The sequence below is a fragment of the Diadema antillarum genome, unplaced genomic scaffold (assembly GCF_040938485.1).
Source record: "Diadema antillarum isolate AM-2024a unplaced genomic scaffold, OU_Dant_1.0 seq00001232_RagTag, whole genome shotgun sequence".
Taxonomy (NCBI): domain Eukaryota; kingdom Metazoa; phylum Echinodermata; class Echinoidea; order Diadematoida; family Diadematidae; genus Diadema; species Diadema antillarum.
In genome coordinates, this window is record NW_027272020.1 from 252,465 (window position 1) to 273,493 (window position 21,029).

Genomic DNA, 21,029 nt, shown 5'->3' on the forward strand with positions numbered 1-21,029 from the left:
CACCTCGACCAGAACTGTACACACCCTTTAATGAAATTTGTATTTTTTATATTGTAAACTGACTGTTTTGAGTGCACCAGGTGGGTTGGGGAGGATGGCCTGAGGGCCTAAGTCATTTAGTTGGCTCTTTCCAGACCCGGGCTACCCAACCTGGTGCCCCCTTACCACTCCAATGTACAATTTTCTGATTTCGAAAAATGTATTTGTGATTGAAAGCCAAATAAAATAATAATAATAATAATAAAGTCCAATCCCAATTCAGTCTCGCTTTAAGGTGCATATTTTGTTTAAAGTTTGATTGTGTGTACAAGTATTGTTTTTTAACTCAGTAACATTTGCTCCACACAAATCTCACATTGACCTTCCACTGTCATTTACGACAGCATTCAATTTAATGATACACATAATACCAGAAAACACTCATTCATTTTGCATCCCTTTGCATTTTGCATTTGTTCACTAAAACATTCATATTTTGAAAAACTGTATTTTCAGCAACCAAATGGGTCAAATCCCAAGTCTTTATTCAAGGTGCACATTTTGTAAGTTTTATTGAATGCACTGTTTGTTTTTCTACTCCACAACATTTGCTCTACAGAGTTTTCATATTCAATTTCCACTTTCACTTTCAACAGTATTTAAATGATATGCACTTATTCATTTCACATTTCCTATTTAGTTTACTAAAACATTTGAATTTTGAAAAACAATTTTGATACTAAAAATGCAATTGTGCATTGGATGTAATCTTTCAAATTGTTCGTTCACAATGGGGGTACACTAGCTTTCACAGAGCTGGAATGACATCAAATACACTGTCAACCAAGCACAAGTTCTTCTCAAATAGTGTAAAAGCAGAAATTTTTACAGTATGGAAATTTTCAGGCATTTTGCATGATGTGCAACTAGCGCAAAAATAAAAGCATGTGAACATATTTGCTTCCTATGCGTAATACTAGTTCATATTTTGATTCTGCGGAATTAGAGACATGCGAAATTCACCTAACTTGGTCAAACATGAAAAATTACTTGGGCAAAAATTTCCACTTTTACAGTACACTGTAAAATCAATTCTTATGATAAAAAGAATACAATCAAGTACATGAACTTACATTTCCACAGTTAAAAAAAAAACAAAAAATGAAATATAAAAAAAAAAAGCAGCTTTGTGCATAAAAAAAAAAATCTGTCAGCACATTCATCATGGCATGTGCAATAAAATCAAGTCAGTTTGTATGAGAATTTTTGAAAAGATATTTTATACTGGTACATAAAATGTGCAAAAAGTGCTCTCCAGAAAACACAATGCAATCGTACATAAAACAATCTCCACGGTCGAGCATGACAGATGTGATTGTGCTAGTAACAGCTTACAGAGAAATGTTGCAGTAATATGACAATCTTCCCCTCCCCCCCCCCCCATGCTATGCTGTGCCTGACACTTGACGACAACCCACAATAAAACAAGGCACATAAAGTCTGAACAATCTAGCTGCAAAAATCGTTGAAGATGCCAAGTCACCTCTACCTACACTTGTACTTCATATAGCTTCAGTAATGTGAAAACTTTTTATGCAAGAGCAAAGAAAGAATTCACCAGATTGTATATCAGAATTCAAAAATAAAAATTAAAAATAACAGTCAGCATAAGAAAGAACCGAGCAAAAAAATATGTAGTAAAAGATCCATGATTTTTGGCACTTTCTTGCCCACTGGAGGGGTTGCCAGGCAACTTCATCTCCGCTATGAGAGCTTGAACTGATCAAGCAGGATTTCCTGCCGGAGGATGCCCGTAAGGATAAACTCTGAGGAGACGACTGGGATGCCGGCCCGGGAGGCGACTGACCAGAGGGACTTGTCGGTCTCGCAGGAGACGACCACAGCCTTGGGGGTGGACTTGGTGGGCATTTTGGCCAGGTACTGGAGAAAAGCATAGAGAACACGAGGATTGCGCGAGATATGGGTCAAATTACTTATACTGGCAACTTCATACACCTAAAGCATAATAGAACATCTTACATGGTGATACTGTGGCTCCTAATCAAGGAGCTATCCCAGTGACCAGTCTTTTATTTTGCCTATAGGCCCAACTTTACTTTTCACCAGAAACTAATGTACTGCAGCTTACAGACAAATACACACAGACAGTACCCTTCACCATATACCCAGAACATCTTCTACAGTAATTGAAAACGATACTTTCCAGCCCTCGCCTCTGGAGTCAGCATCCAGCAAACATTTGCACTGCACCCTCCCTTGCAAACCGTAAAAACTACCTGAAGATTTATTCTTCTGATAAACTCCCCTCCCCCCCCCCCCCATTTCTTTTTGTACAGCACTGTGGATCCAATTGTATAAGAGGACTACATAATAATCTATCATCATAAATGTACAAAAGGGGCTATGACATTTTTGTTCTTCTAGATACAGTGAGAAGTATCAGACTGATACTCCTGACAGTTGATCATTTATAAACTCACCTCGCCGCCGGCACATTTGATGATGTCCTTCATGTGGGGTGGCTCCGGCTTGACCCCCTGCGTCACGTGGACCTTGTATCCCTTCAGCAGCCTCGTCTGGCCGGCTTTCTGCAGGGAGGCCGAGAGGGTGAAGCGGTGCTGCTTTTCAGAGGCCTTGTCAATCAGCAGGAATGGCTGTGGATCTTCAGATTAGAGAGAGAGACACACACACACATACACCAAGATTAATTCTTACTTTGCTTTGTTCATCAACTGGCAAGTACAAATGAGTGCTTCTATTGCTGCTTGGCATAGATTTCTGGAATTACAATGTCAATGAATAGAGATTACCTAATCCTCTCTAATCCCTATTGTGTCAGCATGGCCTTCCTGCTGTACTGAGGCATGCTACTTCACCTGTATGGGACTTGCTAATCTACCGCTGGGTCAAGTTTTTATGGATTGGTGAATGCTGATGAAATCCACTTACCTTTTTAACCCATTCTTTACAAGAACCTGGTATACAAGGTTCCCAAAATGCAGACAAGAGTGTCTGCATTCGTGGTCTGTGTTATGCTGACCACAAAATCAACTTTGATTGAAAGACAAGAGTTTCTCCTACCAATATCCATTCTTTTTCTGTATCAAAATTGGATGTATTTTTGTCAAATTCACCTTATCCAATGTGGTAGTGAGCTATGTTTTGCCACAAAACTCATATGAAGAACAATGTAGCAATCAAGGCTGAGCTCACTAGATTTTGACTTTTGCTAACCCCATTTGGGTGCCCTTATGTGCATTCAAAAAGAGTTTGGGAGTCATCCTGTCACTCAACATCTTTGGGCAGGCCGATAAGCCAGTTTCCTTACCAACGAAAGCCTTGGATGCCTTGGACTTCTCCAGCCAGGCCGGAGTAACAATGAGGCAGCCTTGGGCCACACAGCACAGGAACTTGACCGTCCGCCGGACCTTGTCCGTCACAAGGTGGGTGCAACCATGGACGGAGTCCACCAGCTCACCACCAAGGGTTGTCACCGTCTAGGAAGAAAGATGGGGGAGGGTGATGGGGGATGAAAACACGGAAGAGATGCAGTTGAAGTGACATACATTATTCCATAATCAAAAGACCTATGCAGATACGAAAATATGGCGATGAATAAAAATTAATTTCTCCACAGGTTTCCATGGTGGTGGAGCATTTAGTGGTTGATGGTTTCATGGGACACCATCTACTGGACGGCTTCAAATGTTCCTATGCATTTTAATTTCACAAATTTCGCGAGAGGCAAGAATCGGGAAATCACAAAGCGGTTGAAAGTTCTTGTCTACACTACATGTATTGAATGCCAGTGGCAATTCGCAATAATTTCATGCTGCAAAAAAGGCCATCCGCTCCAACTCGCAAAAATGTCATGCAGCAAAAATATATCTTGCTTTACAGTATTCTTTCTTGCAAGGGAGTTTGGTCCTAAAGAGGACCTACCTATGATTAATCTAATCGTAACACACAAACTGGTAAATACAAATTTCAGAAAGCCAACATCAATAATAACAGAATTGACATATATCAAGCAATACAAAACTTGCTTTTACTGAATTAGATATGTCCACTGATACACATTTGCCTCAAAACAAAGTCTAGGCTGTAAGCTTTTACAGCAAATCTTGACTACAGAAACTTAACAGCTGCAAAGTCAACTGGGATGCCTCCACTTCCAATGCAGTCACTTTAATATGTGCTGCATGATTATACAATTGTACATGGCCCTCACGTACATTGATGATGTTCACTGATCTTTACATCTTCTGACCAACGAATGACCTTTAATCCTCTCTGCACTAACTTATTTTTACCCATTATACCAGGTAACATCTTAATTGGACTTACCCATTGGAGTTAAAGGCCACAAAGAAGCATTTCAACTTCATTTCTTATTCATTTCCAGTCTTCTCACCAGATGCAAATACCACTGGAAATTACCAACTGAATTCTAACAAAGTACAGTGACCTCTGACATTGAACTTTGACCAAATACCATCAACATGCACATGCCAATGATCATTATGCCAGCATGTGGTTTGATGGCACACTTCTCACTCTCCTACCTTCTGCCATGAGGCATCCGTCACGCCCGTGAAAATGACCTTCGGTTTGACCTCACTGGTCCGTCTCCTCAGGGAGGGGCTGGCGGCAGTCTGGGGCGAGGAGTGGTGACCAGGTGTCCGGGCCGGACTCGACGAGGGGTCGACGCTAGGGTGTGGAGAAAGGGTCGCCTGTTTGGCTTTCTTGGCCGACGTAGGCGTAGGAATGTCTTCTGCTGCCCTCTTTGTGCGCCTGTTAACCTGGGAAATGCATAGTCAAAAGATGGAAAATGAGACATTGGGAATTTGATGAGGGGCATGTGAGACAATTTTCTATTCTTGCAAAGAATTCCTGAGGGTAATTCAAGTGAACCATATAACAGAAGCAAAGATTGATTATCAGATCAAGCAACAATCTATTAAGACAAGTTTTTTCAATCAAAACACTAATGGTAGACAAGGCACAATTTATTGAGTACATTTGAGACTTTGTGTAACACAGTATGGCCAGATGTCATTCAGCCTCTTTTTCTTTTCTTTTTTTTCAAGTTTTGATATGTGGACTACAATCCTAGAAATTTACTCAAAATACACTGCCTTGCAAAACATGAAAATAATGCAGCCCTAAGGAATTTGCCATAGGATCACCAAACTTACCACTTGTTCAGTCTTCTGCTCATCATCCTCCAACTTTTCCTTTCCTCTTCTTGATGGCCTTTGATCTTTGGAATTGTTTGCTGTTGTAGAAGGCACTGTGAGTTTCTTCGCTGTCTTGGTGCTTTCATTGCCTGCAGCGGTCGCCTTTGACGAAGACTCTGCCTGCTGATCGGAGGCTGTTGCCACAGTGACTGAACGTCTGCCTCTCTTGCCCGTCTCAGCAGAGCTGGTATCTGCTGCTGCTTCTTGATGGTGAGGAGCACCATCTCCCTGTTGCTTCTTCTGTCTGACAGCTCTTGTTACAGGTTTGGGGACTGCGAATGTGCTCTGGTTTTGGCTATCACTCACCGGTGCCACCTTCTCCTGCTCCAGTTTCCGCTTGTTTCCTGGCGTTGTTGGTTGCCTCCTGGCATCTTTGGTCTCCTTCGGCTGCTCCAACTCCCTCTTGGCACTCCTAGTAGGCCTCACAGTCTCCTCCTGGCTCTCCATGGCATCATCCTGACTTTGAGCGGTACCTCTTGTGCTCCTCCTACTACTCCTTGAGACAGGCTCACTCGGTGATGCAGTGGTGCTGGTCTCCTCACTAAGTTTGCTCGACGCACTTCCTCCCTTTCTGACATTTGTTCGTTTTGCTCTGTTTGTCGCCAGCTCCTCGTCGTCATCAGCTTTGCTCTTTGACTTCCCTCTGGTTGATACCGCTCCCTTAGCCGTAGTTTCAACCTTTTCATTTCTACCACTTCTGCGGGATGCTCGCTTCTCATCCTGCGGGCTAGCCTTCGCTTCTGCCACCACTTCAATCTTGGCAGCTCTCCTTGATCGAGTAGTCTTTGCCGACTGAGGACCATCCAGATGATCCACCCCTGTCCCACTCCCTTTTCCTGCTCCTCTCCTGCTGGATCTCCTGCCAGTCTCCACCTCGGCCAGGTCCTTGATGCTGGAGGAGGTTGAGGACAGTGATGCTGTGTCATCGCTTTCCTCATCATCACCCCTAGCAATGAATGGCTCAGAACTCTTTGCAGCTCTGGTCTTCCTAGCACTTTCAGCGGCATCAGTTGATATTCCAGCCTCGTCTTTCGCGGCTCCCTTTTTCCGGCCTGATCTCAGACTCTGCAGTTTTTGCCCAATCTTGGTAAGAGTTCCCAGGGTGCCTTTCCCCGTCTCACTTCCCACCTCCCCTTCAGCTGATGATACACTGCTGGTGTCTTTTACCTTCGAACCTCGGCGCGACGTTGGCCTCGGATTCTCCTCGTCAAAGGACTTCTTTCGAGTGGGCGCAGCATCAGGCACGGTCACATCAAGTTCTCCGTCTATCTCCTCTTCCGCTTTGTTCTGTTTCGACCGCCTACCCCTTTGTCTTCCACTCTCAGTCACCTGAGGCGATGCTTGTGGCTGCTTAGAATTTCTTCCGGTTGCTCGCTTGGTCCTCCCTCCATCAGCATCACCAGCCTCTTCTAGATCGTTTGTCCTTGATCGGGAACTTCTCCTCGTCTCTGCACCAGAATTTGCAACAGTTGCAGTTTTTCGTGTTTGCATTGGCGCACATGGTGCCGGTTTAGCTTTCGTCTTGTTCGTTTGATCGGACCGAGATCGGGGTGTTCTACCTCTCGTCCTTCTCAAGTCTATCTCTTCTTCTTCAGAGGAGTCTTCGTTCGATGATTCAAATGTTACTCTTCTTGCTTTCAGTGGCTCTTTCTCCACCTTCTGCTTTTGCTTCAGACAGGACCTTGTCGGAGACTGGGTCTCAAACACCGGAAATCTTGATGACGGAGCAGTATCATCAGTGTCACCTTCTTGGCTGTCTGCCACTTGCTGTGTAAAGTTAGAAAAAGATCTAAAAGATATTTCACCACTTTAACAGTATGGGAATCAAAATGAGTGTAGCTTCATCTGTACAATAAACCCTTTTCAAGTCAATTAGTATTAAAAAAAACAGCAACTGACAGATGAGAGCTCATATACCCACAGGCTACAATTTAAAAAAAAAGGAACATAGAATTGGGAAAAAAAAAATATTCAAAAAGCTATCAGGTCTATAGATGAAATAAGGCTCTGGAGGTTTTGAATCATCTACTGCATCATGCTTGGTGATAATCAGTAAAATCCAAAGTCTTTGACATGAAGCAAGGTCGCACAGAACCATCAAGAACATTGCCTTCTTGAAATCATTAACTATATCACTGTAAAGTATAGTTTGATTTCTTAGCCTCCACAAAATACTGTATTTATATCAAATATCATAAAAAAAATCTGTCTCTGTACCAAACCAGATTCCTTTGACTGAAATTAAATATCCTGAATACTGGGTGAACATATTGCTTGGTCAAAATTTGATAGTACACTGCTAAAAATTGGACCAAGAGAATAATGCACATGCTGAATACTAACTGTGTCACCGCCTTGCATGCCATATGCTTGTGTCGACTCAACTTCACTTTCCTCTGTCTCCATGGCAACGTCATCTTCAGCTCCATATGGCAGGGTGGGATCCAACACCTCATTGTTCTTTGGTTTCTGCACATCCTTCTTCTCCTCCTCCTCCTCCACCTCATCTGTGCCATAGGCTTGAGTTGCTTCAATCTCATCAGACTCAGAGGCTGCGGCAGCTTGAGGTTTGGGCGATGCCGGCTCATTCTGGTCCCCATACGGCTGCGTGGCATCAACTGTGACATCATCGCCATGGCGACGCACTGCATCCTCCTCATCCTCATCCTTGGAGTCTGCCATGTCCAATGCTCCATACTGCTGGGTCGCGTCAAGGGCGTCTTTTTCTTCTACTGCAGCAGTAGCAGGGTCTGGCTCAGAATGTGCATAACGCTTGAATGGTTTGTCCCCTGAAACGGACTCTTCATTCTCTTTGCTTGCAACTTCATCATCATCAGTTGCTGTGTCCATCATGTCATCAATGGCAACAGTCGCTGCTTCTGTAACATTGTCCATTCCTCCTCCTCCTTCAACGTCAGTGTCATCATCATATTCATCTTCACTATCCTTTGATATGGGGACGGTTGCCATATCTTCCAAACCTTCGTCTACTTTCACAGTCCCTTCGAGGGCAGTCGAATCTCTCACCAGGTTGCTGTCACCATTTTCATGGTCTGTTGAGTCTTCATCATCTGCTGGTATGGGAACAGTAGCCATGTCGTCAAGGCCAGCACCTAGTGTCGTGAAATACCACAGATAGAAAAGAGTAACAATCAACCCATTGACACCTATGCATTCTATGGAACATAAACCTCTACTCATCAAACAAAAAAATGAGATGATTTTGCTATAACACACATTTCCCATAGCCATCTGCCCCAGTATACAATGTACATGGGACTAGTCTTCAACAGGTTAAAGTAACTATTCCCCAGTACATAAATAACATTTCATAGAGAGGCTGTTTTGTTGTTGTTGTTGTTGTTTGTTTTTTTGGTGTGTTTTTTTTTTTTTTTATGAATGTGCGCTCTAATAAGCTTGCACAAAAATACAATAAAAAGACAATGCATATTTCTTTTGGAGATATTAAAATGCATAGAGCAATATTCTCCACTGCAAAATTTTCCAATAGAAACGAGGTTTCCTGAAACTGGCCCAGCATGTACAGAGATTTTTTTTTCCTGCTTTTGAAAATCAGAATTGCTACTGACCATCTGGCAGCACTGCCTGAGTCTCTGCGTTTTCGATGGCTCCCTCGACGTCCGTGTCGGAGTCAGAGTCGGAGACCACACCATCACATGGCTGAGTGGGCTCTTCGTACAGATTGCGCCCGGTGTCTATCTTGGGCTGAGTGGAGTAAGAAGGGAATGGTGTGATCACTTTAACTCTTTCTGTGCCAGGGACTTTGGGCAGTGTTTACATCATGATGAGGTTGTTTATCATTATGGGATACGATGGACAAACAGCAAATGAGTAGTACCATGCAAGAGGTGACATGACAATATAACCCCGAATGTTATTCTGATTGGTATTTATAATATCAGCCGAGATGATATCATGTCAATTAAGAAGTGGTAATTTTCTTACTTTTTGTCACATTTCCCTGAAATTTTAGGTGACATAAGTTTTTATATTGAGATACTTCTTCCTTTGGGAATTTAATTCATTTTCCAGATTATCTTGAGAGCAAATGTAATCATTGCATTCTTGTCAATATCATACATGTGTAGATGATATATCGTATCCGGGCACTTACCCCCTGGGCAACTACCCTCCGGATAACTACCACCCGGATAATTACCCCCCAGGTCTATTCCCCCTTAGGGCAACAACCCCCCGGACAACTACCCTCCTAGGGCAATCACCCTCCAGGGCCATTACCCCCTAGGACAACTACCACCCGGTCATCTACCCTCCTAGGGCAACTACCCCCAAGGACAATTACCCTTAGGACATCTACCCCCCGGATAACTACCCCCCGGATAACTACCCCCTGGATGACTACCCCCCGGATAACTACCCCCCAGATAACTACCACCCGGATAACTACCCCCTGGATAACTACCCCCCGGATAACTACCCCTTGGATAACTACCCCCCGGAGAACTACCCCCTGGGTAACTACCCCCCGGATAACTACCCCCCGCATAACTACCCCCCGGATAACTACCACCCGGATTACTACCCCCCCCCCCCCCCATAACCATACCCCGACCCGCCCCCTCCTGATACTTTACCTACTGGACAACCCTCCCTCCCCGCCCCCCGAAAGAAGTACCACCCTTTGTAATTTTTCCATAAGTTCATAACACCATATCAGAAGATGCACCTTTCTCTTACACTGTCATCATTTACTCTTTTGGCTTGTCATTTTCTACCGTTATAACACATTAGAACATAAGAAAAGGAGAGTTGATTTCACTGCAATACATATTCCCTTAACATTAGCGAGGGGCCCTTCGATATAAAGCCATAATTTCTGATAGGATCCGGGCACGGTTTTATGAAGTCAGTCCTGACAAGCTGTTAGTTCCACACAATTACCAATCGTTGTAGGTCGATCAAAGCAGGTCCATGGTAACAAGTCGGTGACTCGAGCTTATCGATCAAGCAGAACCCATGGTTTTATTGAAATTATTAGAGACTAACAAGATGTCATAACTGGCAACTTTTATCAAACGGTGCCCTATCTGTCATAAGAGTAAGATTACAGCTTGTTTTACATACAAGTAGAATTGTGCTAGTTTTCAAATTAAATGTTCTCGATACTTTAAGGGGAAATCCAGTTCAAATATAAGTTAGTCTGATTAGAAAGAGTAAAATATTACGAGTTTAACGGTATTTCTTTGTTTTTTTACAAAACACCCCTAGTTGTTAACGAAGTCTTTTGTCCTGCACCCTCTTTTTTAATAGATCTATAGAGAGTTGTAGTTGACAGAATCCTTTTTACATTATAGGGCTGCTCTGTTTTATCCCGGCCACTTCAAGAGTATTTTTTTTCACAAAAACTTGAATCCTTCTTGGAATAACATGCTCTTTAATATTTCGTAAGGGGTTTCTAATTTTGTCACCCAAAAGATGTTTAAAGCCTGAAGTTAGGTCTCGACCAAAACCAGACGATATGTAGTGAACAAATGTTTTTTTTTTCAATTCAAATAGCAAACGTTGTTCGAAAATAACAAACGTAATTTTCTGGGGGAGAGTTATTGTAAGAGGGGTGACTGTTTGGAGCCTAATTTTAATAAGGAGTAATTGTCAAGGGAGGTAATGCTCTGCGATGATCATACCAAGGAGGTGACAATTTCCTTCCACATTCTTGATATACTAGTTGTTAATGCCCAATGATGCAGTAGGGCAATTCTGAAATGAGCGTTAACGGTATAACAGTAAAATAGTTACAAAATTGATGAAACAATGCAAAGAAAGCAAATTAAGACAGAGACGAAGAACACAAATAAAGATACAGTGCACTCCCGTTACAACGAACACGGTTATAACGAAATTTCGTTATAACGAAGCAAAACTTCTGGTCCCAAAATTATCGCCATTAAAGTCTATGGTACAAAATTCGCTTATAACGAAGACGGTTATAACAAAATTTTCGTTATCACGAAGTCTTTTCTGAGCACCACTGACAAAGAAAAACAAAGGAAATGTGCTCCGTTATAACGAAATGCGGATCGAATTCGAAAATGCGTAGTGGAACAAGCATTTGTAAAGCGTCTCTGCATGAGCGAACGCATCATTGAATGTTCACTCCGTGTATCACGCACAGTTTCCGAGGGGAACTTGCATTATTGTAATACAATAATCTGAATTCAGATAAGGTTTGTTTCATTGTTCCGAAGTCCTTTAATACAAAACACACAGATTCTGATACAACTAAATGTCCGTAATAGTTCGGAAATGAAATATTAAGCACATTTTGGCGTTATTCCATAACAAAGGTTCGTTAATCCGATAATAAAATATGGTCCTTATTCTCATTCTTATACGGTTCGTTAGTCCGAACATGATAGGAATTCAAAACGTTCGTTAATCGGAACATTACAAAAATATCGTTAATCCATGGTGAAAAAAGGAGAGTACACTAACAAAACTTAAGAACTGCAATCCTTATAATCGTCTTAAGATAGATAAATCTTCGAAATAACTAACCTTTCTCATTTTTTTTTTCATAAACAAAATTTCTTCGGAATAACGAACCTTATTTCATTTTCGGATGAAAAAGCCTTCGGAACAACGGACTTTCTGAATAGTGAACCTTTCTCACTTTTTGATTTATAAACCTTCAAAATGACGAACCTCATTTCATTTTCAGATCAACGAACCTTCGGAAAATGAACAATATATTATTTTGATCTAAATCATGAACTTTCGGAATAATGATTCTTCAGAAATGCGAACCTTCAGATAAACAAACCATCGGAATCCCGGGAATGGCGAAACTTCGGAATAAGGAGCCTTCGGAGTAACGTAAGAACCTTTGGAATAGCGAACTGTAACCAAATCCTACACCGTCATTTTCTACACATGTGTGACAACACAAACAACTTTATGCTCTTTTTAAAATGTAATATTTAAACGAAATTAAAAAGGTATTCTCCCATCTCACATAGCTTTCCAGCGTATGATGAGGATTCAACAAATAGAATTGTTTATGCGTGGTTTCCTTCTTTTCCTTATACATTGCATATTATATTTGTTCGGTTATAATGAATTTTCGTTAAAACGAAAAAAAACAAAAAAAACAAAAAACAAAAAACAAAAAACTGCCGGTCCTGAGCATTTCGTTTTAACGGGAGTGCATTGCACATGAACACACACGAGATAAATCCCTTGTAATGAGAGAAAGAGGAAAGGTGAGTAATGAATGACAGGAATAGACTACCTTCACGGTGGACAGAGAAAAGCGAGAGGGAAGAGGAAGATGATGGGTCAAAACCAGGGCACGTGAGGCATGAGATATAAGCTCCTCAAAATAAAGAAGTGTTACATGGAGTTGTGGTAAACGATAGACGATTGTGTTTAAAAAAAATATTGCAAAAAGTATAACTCATTCTGAAGTGTAACATTTCTTCAAAATGTCTTTAATTCAATGGTAAAGGCATTCAAACAACTTCTTTTATACTATACTATCAAGAGAAATCCGAAATTTCGGAACACTGAGTAAAAGAAAATACAGATTTAGCGAAAATAGTTTTGGTTAAAGGCATTGACATTTACTGGATTACCGGGTAGGATATGAAGGGACAGCTTCGTGTTTTATGAACATAGAGTCAAAATACAGAGGGAGAAATTAAGCTTGTACATAAATCGTCCTAAATGCAAACGATACAAATCGTAAATACTTAAGATGTTGTTTTCATAAGATGATGTCTCAGTATGGCATCTCCGTGATTCCTGGCAAATAATACAAAGAACTTCGTTTTCTGTAGTAATGATATCCTTTTTATCAGAAGTAAGAGTCGGGGGGGTGGGGGTGGGGGCAGTGACCCGGGAGGTAGTTACCCAGGGAGTAATTGACGTGGTGCACTGTCCTGGGGGTAATTTTCCTCTTGTTAGTTATAGGGGAGGGCGAGTTGTAGGCCTACTTATCCGGGGTAATCATCCATGGGGAGTTATCGGAGGGGGTAGTTATCGGGTGGAAGTTATCTGGGGTCTAGTTGTCGGAGGAGGGGGTAATTAACCTGGGAATAATTATCCTGGTGGTAATTATCGGGGGGGTAGTTATCCGGAGGGTAATTATCCGGGGGGTAATTATCCGGGGGGTAATTATCAGGGGGGTAATTATCCGGGGGGTAATTATCCGAGGGGTAGTTATCCGGGGGGTAGTTATCCTGGGGGTAGTTACCCAGGGGGTAGTTTTCCGGGGGGTAGTTATCCAGGGGGTAGTTTTCCGGGGGGTAATTATCCAGGGGGTAGTTATCCGCGGGGGTAGTTATCCAGGGGTAGTTATCCGAGGGGTAGTTATCCAGGGGGTAGTTTTCCTAAGGGGGAATTACCCTGGGGGGTGATTGCCTTAGGAGGGTAGTTGTCCGGGGGGTAGTTGTCCTAGGGGGTAGTTACCCTGGAGGGTAATTGCCCTTAGAGGGTAGTTGTCCGGGGGGTAGTTGCCCTAGGGGGGAATTGTCCTGGGGGGTACTTATCCGGGTGGTAGTTATCCGGAGGGTGGTTTTCCAGGGGGTACTGTTCCTAGACCCATGATATATATATATTTTTAAAGTTACTTTTCTACAAAATGACACATACTTACAAATCATTCATGCAGTAAAATTACACACACACACACAAGGCTTTCCTATGACAACTACGAGATTTAATATGCCAATTTTTCTTCACTTCAAAATGATGTTAATACAAAAGCAATGCATAACAACATGGTGAAATACTTCGATGCCATTCAATCATCCTACACAGGGATGGAAGTCTTCTAAAAAGTTCAAAAGCTAGGACTATAAGCCTTGGGAAAAAAAGAGGGATGGAATATTTATGCCTCTAAGTTGGCAAATGGTTTGTAGTACCAATGAAAATCCTATGGACCACCACCCTGCCTGCAGTTAAAACAAAGACACACACACCTGCTTTATTGGGCTGTCTTCTGCATCACTGGATGTCACAGATGACTCCAAGACAAGGGTGGGCCCTGAGAGGTTCCCTGTAAACCAGACATCAAAGTTTGGAAATATTGAACATTTCTCAAATATGCATTCCACTTTTAAGCAATGCTTATTAACATAACTGTTTTGATTCAAGAAACAGAAAAACACTATGACCCACACTAAGATCTCCCCGAGCATAATAATAATGGTGGAGGCTGAGATAAATCATCCAAGAAAATCATTTTAGGAGGTATTTTCAAAACATGAACTTCAAAATTAGTTTTGCATCTGTTACAGCCCCAAGCCACCAACAGTTCAACAAATTTTGTTACATTCGTGCTGAAGCTGTAAAATGCTGTTTATAAATCAGTAGTAGCTGGCAATTCAATGTTCTTTCGACAGCACAGGAGGTATCACCGGTAATAATCAGCCTTCGGCCTCAATGAAATAAAATTACACCTGGGCTAATCATTCACTTTTCATGCATATAATCTGGTACAATGCAATCAACATTATGTACAGTGCACTCCCGTTATAATGAACAAGGTTATAACAAAGCTCCAGATACAATGAAGTAAAAATTCAGGCCACAACATTACCCACTCTATGTTTTAATTTTGTTATTGTTTTTTTGTTTGGTCATATCAAATTTTCAATATAACGAAAGAAAACTGCTGGTCCCGAGGACTTCATCATAACAGGAGTCCACTGTACTATTTATTAAATATCACACTGGAGTACTGAATGAACTACCCCTAATAACAATCTATCACAAAGAGGGTAAAGTTTGTGGGCAAGATGTGGGCAAGTTTGCCATCCCTCATACCTCTGCCTCCCTTCTCCTTCTCCTCGTCATCCTCATCAGAATCCATCGGCCCAAAGGCCTGAGTTGGAGCATCAAGCAGACTCTGTCTGACACCTTCTAGATCTGGTCACAGCAAAAGTAAATTAGAGACAGATCCCACAAGCTTAGTTTCAACTGTAAACTGTGTTTTCCACAGATATAACAGTATTCTATCAATCTTTTATGGCTATGATACTGCTGTACTGCAATAAATGCTCCAAGGTATTTATATCATTGTAGCAGTTCTACTGTGAATATTTCTCAAAGCACCTTCTATCCACCTTAGAATATGTCTCACTATATCAAAGTGCTCTAAAAGTTATCATTACTATCAATAATATAACTACTGTCACCAGTATCACTGTCACAAGTTTGTTTCCACTTGCATCATTAAAATTGCACCTTTTTATCACTTCCAAACATCACAATCATAATCATCATTACTGGTTTGAACACACTGACAACCCTATATTATTCATCCTTAGTTAAACTGGAAATCTGCCTTGTAGACCTTCCACATCAATCTTGTCTTTTCATTGAGAAAATTATATCACACACCCTTCAAAAAAAGGTAATCTGCACTTGTAGTTTTCTTCAGGTAGCTTTCTCTACACTGAATCAACTAGGAATCAGTGTGACATATGAAAAGAAGACCAACATCATAACATTAAAACGTTCTTACACATACTGCCATTACCATCTCTCGTTTTGTTCTTTCATTAGGGCCATGGGGGTTCAAATCTGTACTGCAAGTCTATGATAAGGCTAACCTTGTTGCATACCTGTGTCTGAGGAATCGCTGTCTGGCGCAAAGGCCTGTGTAGTCATTTCGTCTTGTCCCACGGCCAACGTCGCTGCATTTTCGATGTCCACGTCACCAACGGCCTGTGTCTGCTCATCCTCAATGGCGACATTTGCTCTCCTTCCCTTGGCAGTCGTCGGCCCGTCGTTGACGGCCTGCGTCTCCATGTTCTCCACCACCTGTGTCTCCATGTTCTCCAAGGCTTGAGTCTCCATGTTTTCTACAGCCTGCGTCTCCATGTTTTCTACAGCCTGCGTCTCCATGTTCTCCACAGCTTGCGTTTCTATGTTTTCTACGGCTTGCGTCGGTGCTGCGGCCATTGCACTCACATCAAAGGGAGCCGTGTCTGCAGGAGATACCAACCACTTAGTGTTTTTTTTTTTTTTGCAGTATGATCACACTCCTACAGAAGAGCTTGAGTATAGCTTGAAAGTTCCCAGCTTTCATTTGATTGATTGATTGATTGATTGATTAAAAGGTCTTTATTCAAATAAAATCTGAGTCGGCGACTAAAAGTCGAATTACACAGATATACAGAGATTATACAGCAAAACAGATGAAATAATAACATAATCATAATACATAAAAAATTACATTACATTCAAACATTCTGTATATACAACTAATACAGTTTTAACACTACAGATTGTCATATAAATACAAAAAGGAAAAAAAATGAATGCACATTTTACAAACAGTAGCGGTACACTCCTAATTTTTTTTTTTTCACAGAAAAAAAAGAAAAGGAAGAAACACTCAGGGCTACACAACTCATTGTCGAAAAAAAAGAAAAAAAAATGTAAGCTCTTTAACATGCAAGTACAGAACAAGACATCATCTGTTGTTATATGGTTCTTCTCTGTAAGTTTTGGATCATGTTCTTATAGAATAGCTTGAGTATAGCTAATAATTTCCCCAGCCTTGTTCATGATTTCATGTGCAAGTACACAACATGACATGGTTTCATATGACTCTTCTCTGTATGTTTTGATTTATATAGATATGTAAGGTTTAGTATATTATAGGGATACTGAAAAAAAAAATGGAAATAGATTATTTCTACTTCAAGTTTGTAATCCAATGGAAGATTGCACAATTCAGAGTGTGTACAGGTAGTCTCTTACCCCAGCAGGCCCAATATTTTGGTTGATAAAGAAACATATGTGCCACCATTATAAAAGATGATAATAATAACCCCCCCCCCCCCCCCACCCAAAAAAAAAATAATAATAATAATAATAAAATAAAATAAAAAAAATTAAATTAAAAAAAAAGTGTCATGTGGTACTGGCCACACTCTTCTCTTATTGACTTCAGCATTTAGTCAATCAGAGACTTGAATTCTAGACCACTTTTCCTGGTGATTACAGGAGATACAGGAATGTTCAAGGACCGATTCTTACCCTCTATATCAGTGTCTGAATCCGACTCCTGGACAACAGTATCGGTGTCTGCATAGAAGAGAAGAATTTTTCACATTTAATCCTGCAACACAAAAATCTGTCATCAAACTCAGTAAATAACTGCTTAATTTTCATGCAGTGTTTACATTGTAGTCATGGACAGCAATTCTCAGTGCATAACACCTATCAGAGGGGAAATGCATAATTTGAGGAATATAGGGCATAAACAATGACAAAGGTGCTACATTTGATGGGGAAAAATCCCTAAGAAAACAAATTTTGCTGTGCTAGAACAGGGAAATTGTGGGTGAAAGAGTTTTATTGTACTAACCAGTTTCACTACACTGTTGTTAGTGCACAATGCCACATATATTACAGAATACAGATCTTGGGTCCCTTTTAATATCAACACAAAATTCATTAAGTAATGGCAATATATCATCTTCCCTTTGCCATAATTTTAGGACAAATTTAGGAAAAATAGAAAGCACATTATTGTTAACCTTTGGAGTTTTCAGATTAAAAAAAAAGAAAAAAGAACTCAATTACACTCACGGCTCTTTTTCCTGGCAGACTGCTGGGTGTCAGGGATGAAGGAATCGTCACCATCAACTTTCACTGAAACACAAAGAAAATATCACATTCACATTACACGTGGTAGCATCAAAGTCATATCGTTTGCTGTGAATATCCGGTTAATAAAAAGAGATAATTTGGGTGTTCTTGCCAGCATAGCAGAGCGATTAACTCCTACAACTTTTAAATGTACATTGACACATCATCACCAGCACATTCTGTTTTGTACTTTTGGATATTGGCACACATTTCAGCATGGCCACAGTATTAAAGAGTAACTGAAGCAAAAATCAAACCAAAGATGTAGACTACAGTTCTGTTGAAGCATAACCTGAAGTATCACATATATACCTTCTAACTGCTACAACACACCATCCCAATATGGAGGAAAGTGGAAATCTTCAAACATTTTTGTATTACCAACAGAAAATGAGTCCCATCAAGAAGACAACATGAATAAACGCATTACATCCTCACTGACACTTAGCTACTTCTGCGTGAATAATTCATATTCCCCTTGTTTCTAATATACAGAATAATACATCACTACATTATTGCAGTTTTGGTTGATATTCAACAGGCAAAATATCTTCAACTCACAAGTCTTTTCGGGCGAGTCATCGTCCGACTCCGCTGCAAACACCTTCCCAATGTTCAGTCGCTTGGGAGTCTTAAATTGGAGCTTGGGGGACTCGACGCAAGCCTGGGTCGGCTGCAACAGATCATTCAGATTGAAGCTTGAATCATTCTCATTTTCATCCTGGCATGAAAAGCAGCATGGAGGGGAAGGGACGGGGGGAGGGGATGGAATGACCGCAGGTTAACAAAATAATGTGAAATAAACAGAAGAAAATGTAAATTAATGTGAAGAATAATGATGGGAGAAGATTGAAATGAACAAGCAACATGAATTGACCATAAAGGTAAATATAAACATAAGGATATGACAACTCAGTTTGGTTTTAAACAAAACACATACCCCGAGAACAGCCGTCTTTTATATACATGGCGAAACATGGTTTACGTGTCAAAATGATGAAAATGCTTTTGTTTGCTCAAACATATTTATCTCTGTTAATCAATCATGATGCATACAAACAACATTGCAATGGCATCAATGCACAATGAAATTTATAATGCCACATGGGAATGCTACTGGAGGTAAACACTATCACATGGCATACAAGGGGTGGCCATATCCATCAATCAAAGTGGCCTCTCACTTCTTGGCTGGACTTTGCGTCACTGACAGCCGTGTTCTCCGGGTCTGGAGGCTGTAGCATCAAGTCCGAATCCGTGTCCGATCCGGAATCTTCGACAACAGGCTGCAAGACACCAAACGAATGCTGCATCATGAATGTGTTGCACAAGATGAACTTGGCGTTATCTATGACAAGCAGCACTGACGAGCACTAACCCAAGCTCCAAACTACTTTCCGGAGAGCCAACATCATTTCAGCAGTTTGACAGGTTGTTTGTTTGTTTGTTTTTGTTTTTGTTTTCAAACTTTTGATACTTGTCATACAGTAACTTTGTTTGATTGTGTGCATGTCCACACATAATTCCCCATCTGCCACCATGGCTGCACAACACATTAACCACCTGGCTCTCTGGTATGCCAATTGGCATACTAATTAAATTTATCAACTGTGTTGTCATTAGGGCAACAATGCTTTTATAAGGTAAAAATATCAGGTTTCTTTCCTCTGGTTCATATGCACATGGGTTCTCTCTCTTCCAACTTGCTCAAATATATATTTCTGAAAAAAAAAAGTTTGTGCCGTTTTACTTTTCATAACCTACATGTACATTCACGACACAGACTTTTCCATGATGGAGCTAACTAGTAACATGAATTGGGCTCCACTGCTCCTTGCTGTAATCTTGACCAGACTATGGCATCAAAGTTCCGAAGGTCAACTTCATCAGTTAGTCAATGCAAACAAACAAACATTGCAAATAAACAAACTACAAGGCTACTCCCTTTCAAACCTTCAATTTTCTGCATTGAAATCTCTGGCATTTTTTTTTCTCTAATATTTCTGAGATGTATTGTCAACTAGGCACAATGAAAGTTACATGAAGATAGAAGCATGAGTCTAAACCACACAAACTCGGAGACAGTTACTAAGTGGGAGGGATGAAAAAAAGTACAATATTTTTTGTTCTCTGAGTCAATGTTGAGTAAGATGTTAGTTTATGCTGTTATCTAAATAAACTAGATATATCGCTACGGCTACTGATATGCCTCCGCCATAATGCATGGTTCTCCTAATAGGTCTATAGTACAATGTCTTGACAATGTGTGATGACAGTTTCACACAATTGGCAAAATATTAAAATGACAGGTTTGACACAAATGTGCTGAATGTTCACTTTCCTAGAACTAGGTTCAATTGGATGAATGATTAAAATGTCAGAGTGCAGGTATTTGGGGAACTGATGATTTTTACTTGACTTTTGACCCTTTTATAAGTCTATGCATTGAGTAATTTTGAAGGTATTGAGAAAAAGTATAATTTCAGTATCAAATGGGAAAATAGCATTATCTAAACCTGGCCTTTGACCTTTGACCTCACAGTTCCAAAGAGAATCACTGTTAGGTTGAACATGCATAAATATGTAAGTTTCATGATGATACCTTGAGTTACTTTCAAGATATGGAGGAAAAAGTGCAATTTAGCACTTCCACTTGACCTTTTACCTTTTGACCTTTGACCTTTTGGCAAGAAACTTGCCCCAAAATGTATATTGGGTAATACATGCCATACATCAAGTTAAAAAAAAAAAAAAAACCTTCAGGCATATTGCATTTTAAGGAAAGTGGTAATATTTTGAGGAGTTGACCTTGACCTTTGACCCCCTGACCTTTGACCCATGACCCCCAACTTCCCTAGATAATCACTGCCCATCGGTACAAGCATATATACTAAGTTCCATGAAGATACCTTGAACCATTTGTAAGATATGGAGAAAAACATGAAATTTCAATTTTTTTTTCACAAAATAACCTGTGACCTTTGACCTTTGACCCTGTGACCCTAAAATCCACACAAAGTATTATCCCCTAAGGATATACCCTCATACCAAGTTTGATGTAAAACCACCACATGGTTCTTGAGATATCAACAAAAACAAAACGGGACGGGCGGACGGACGGACGGACGGACAGACGGACGACCC

General features: G+C 40.7%; 1 protein-coding gene across 1 annotated transcript in view; it reads right to left on the minus strand.

Annotated features, from left to right (window-relative positions):
- Nucleotides 1–1,703: 1,703 nt before the first annotated feature.
- LOC139745049 (uncharacterized) overlaps nucleotides 1,704–21,029 on the minus strand; it is a 35,047-nt gene continuing 15,721 nt past the window's right edge. The window contains exons 7-20 of the mRNA XM_071655465.1: nucleotides 19,070–19,171; nucleotides 18,447–18,606; nucleotides 17,829–17,882; nucleotides 17,271–17,318; nucleotides 15,848–16,213; nucleotides 15,048–15,149; nucleotides 14,201–14,277; nucleotides 8,831–8,960; nucleotides 7,584–8,353; nucleotides 5,199–7,007; nucleotides 4,566–4,802; nucleotides 3,329–3,497; nucleotides 2,481–2,662; nucleotides 1,704–1,920 (exon numbers count right to left, since the gene is read on the minus strand). Coding sequence (XP_071511566.1) covers nucleotides 1,744–1,920; nucleotides 2,481–2,662; nucleotides 3,329–3,497; nucleotides 4,566–4,802; nucleotides 5,199–7,007; nucleotides 7,584–8,353; nucleotides 8,831–8,960; nucleotides 14,201–14,277; nucleotides 15,048–15,149; nucleotides 15,848–16,213; nucleotides 17,271–17,318; nucleotides 17,829–17,882; nucleotides 18,447–18,606; nucleotides 19,070–19,171 — 4,383 coding nt within the window. The 3' untranslated portion in view covers nucleotides 1,704–1,743. The remainder of the gene's footprint in view (nucleotides 1,921–2,480; nucleotides 2,663–3,328; nucleotides 3,498–4,565; nucleotides 4,803–5,198; nucleotides 7,008–7,583; nucleotides 8,354–8,830; nucleotides 8,961–14,200; nucleotides 14,278–15,047; nucleotides 15,150–15,847; nucleotides 16,214–17,270; nucleotides 17,319–17,828; nucleotides 17,883–18,446; nucleotides 18,607–19,069; nucleotides 19,172–21,029) is intronic.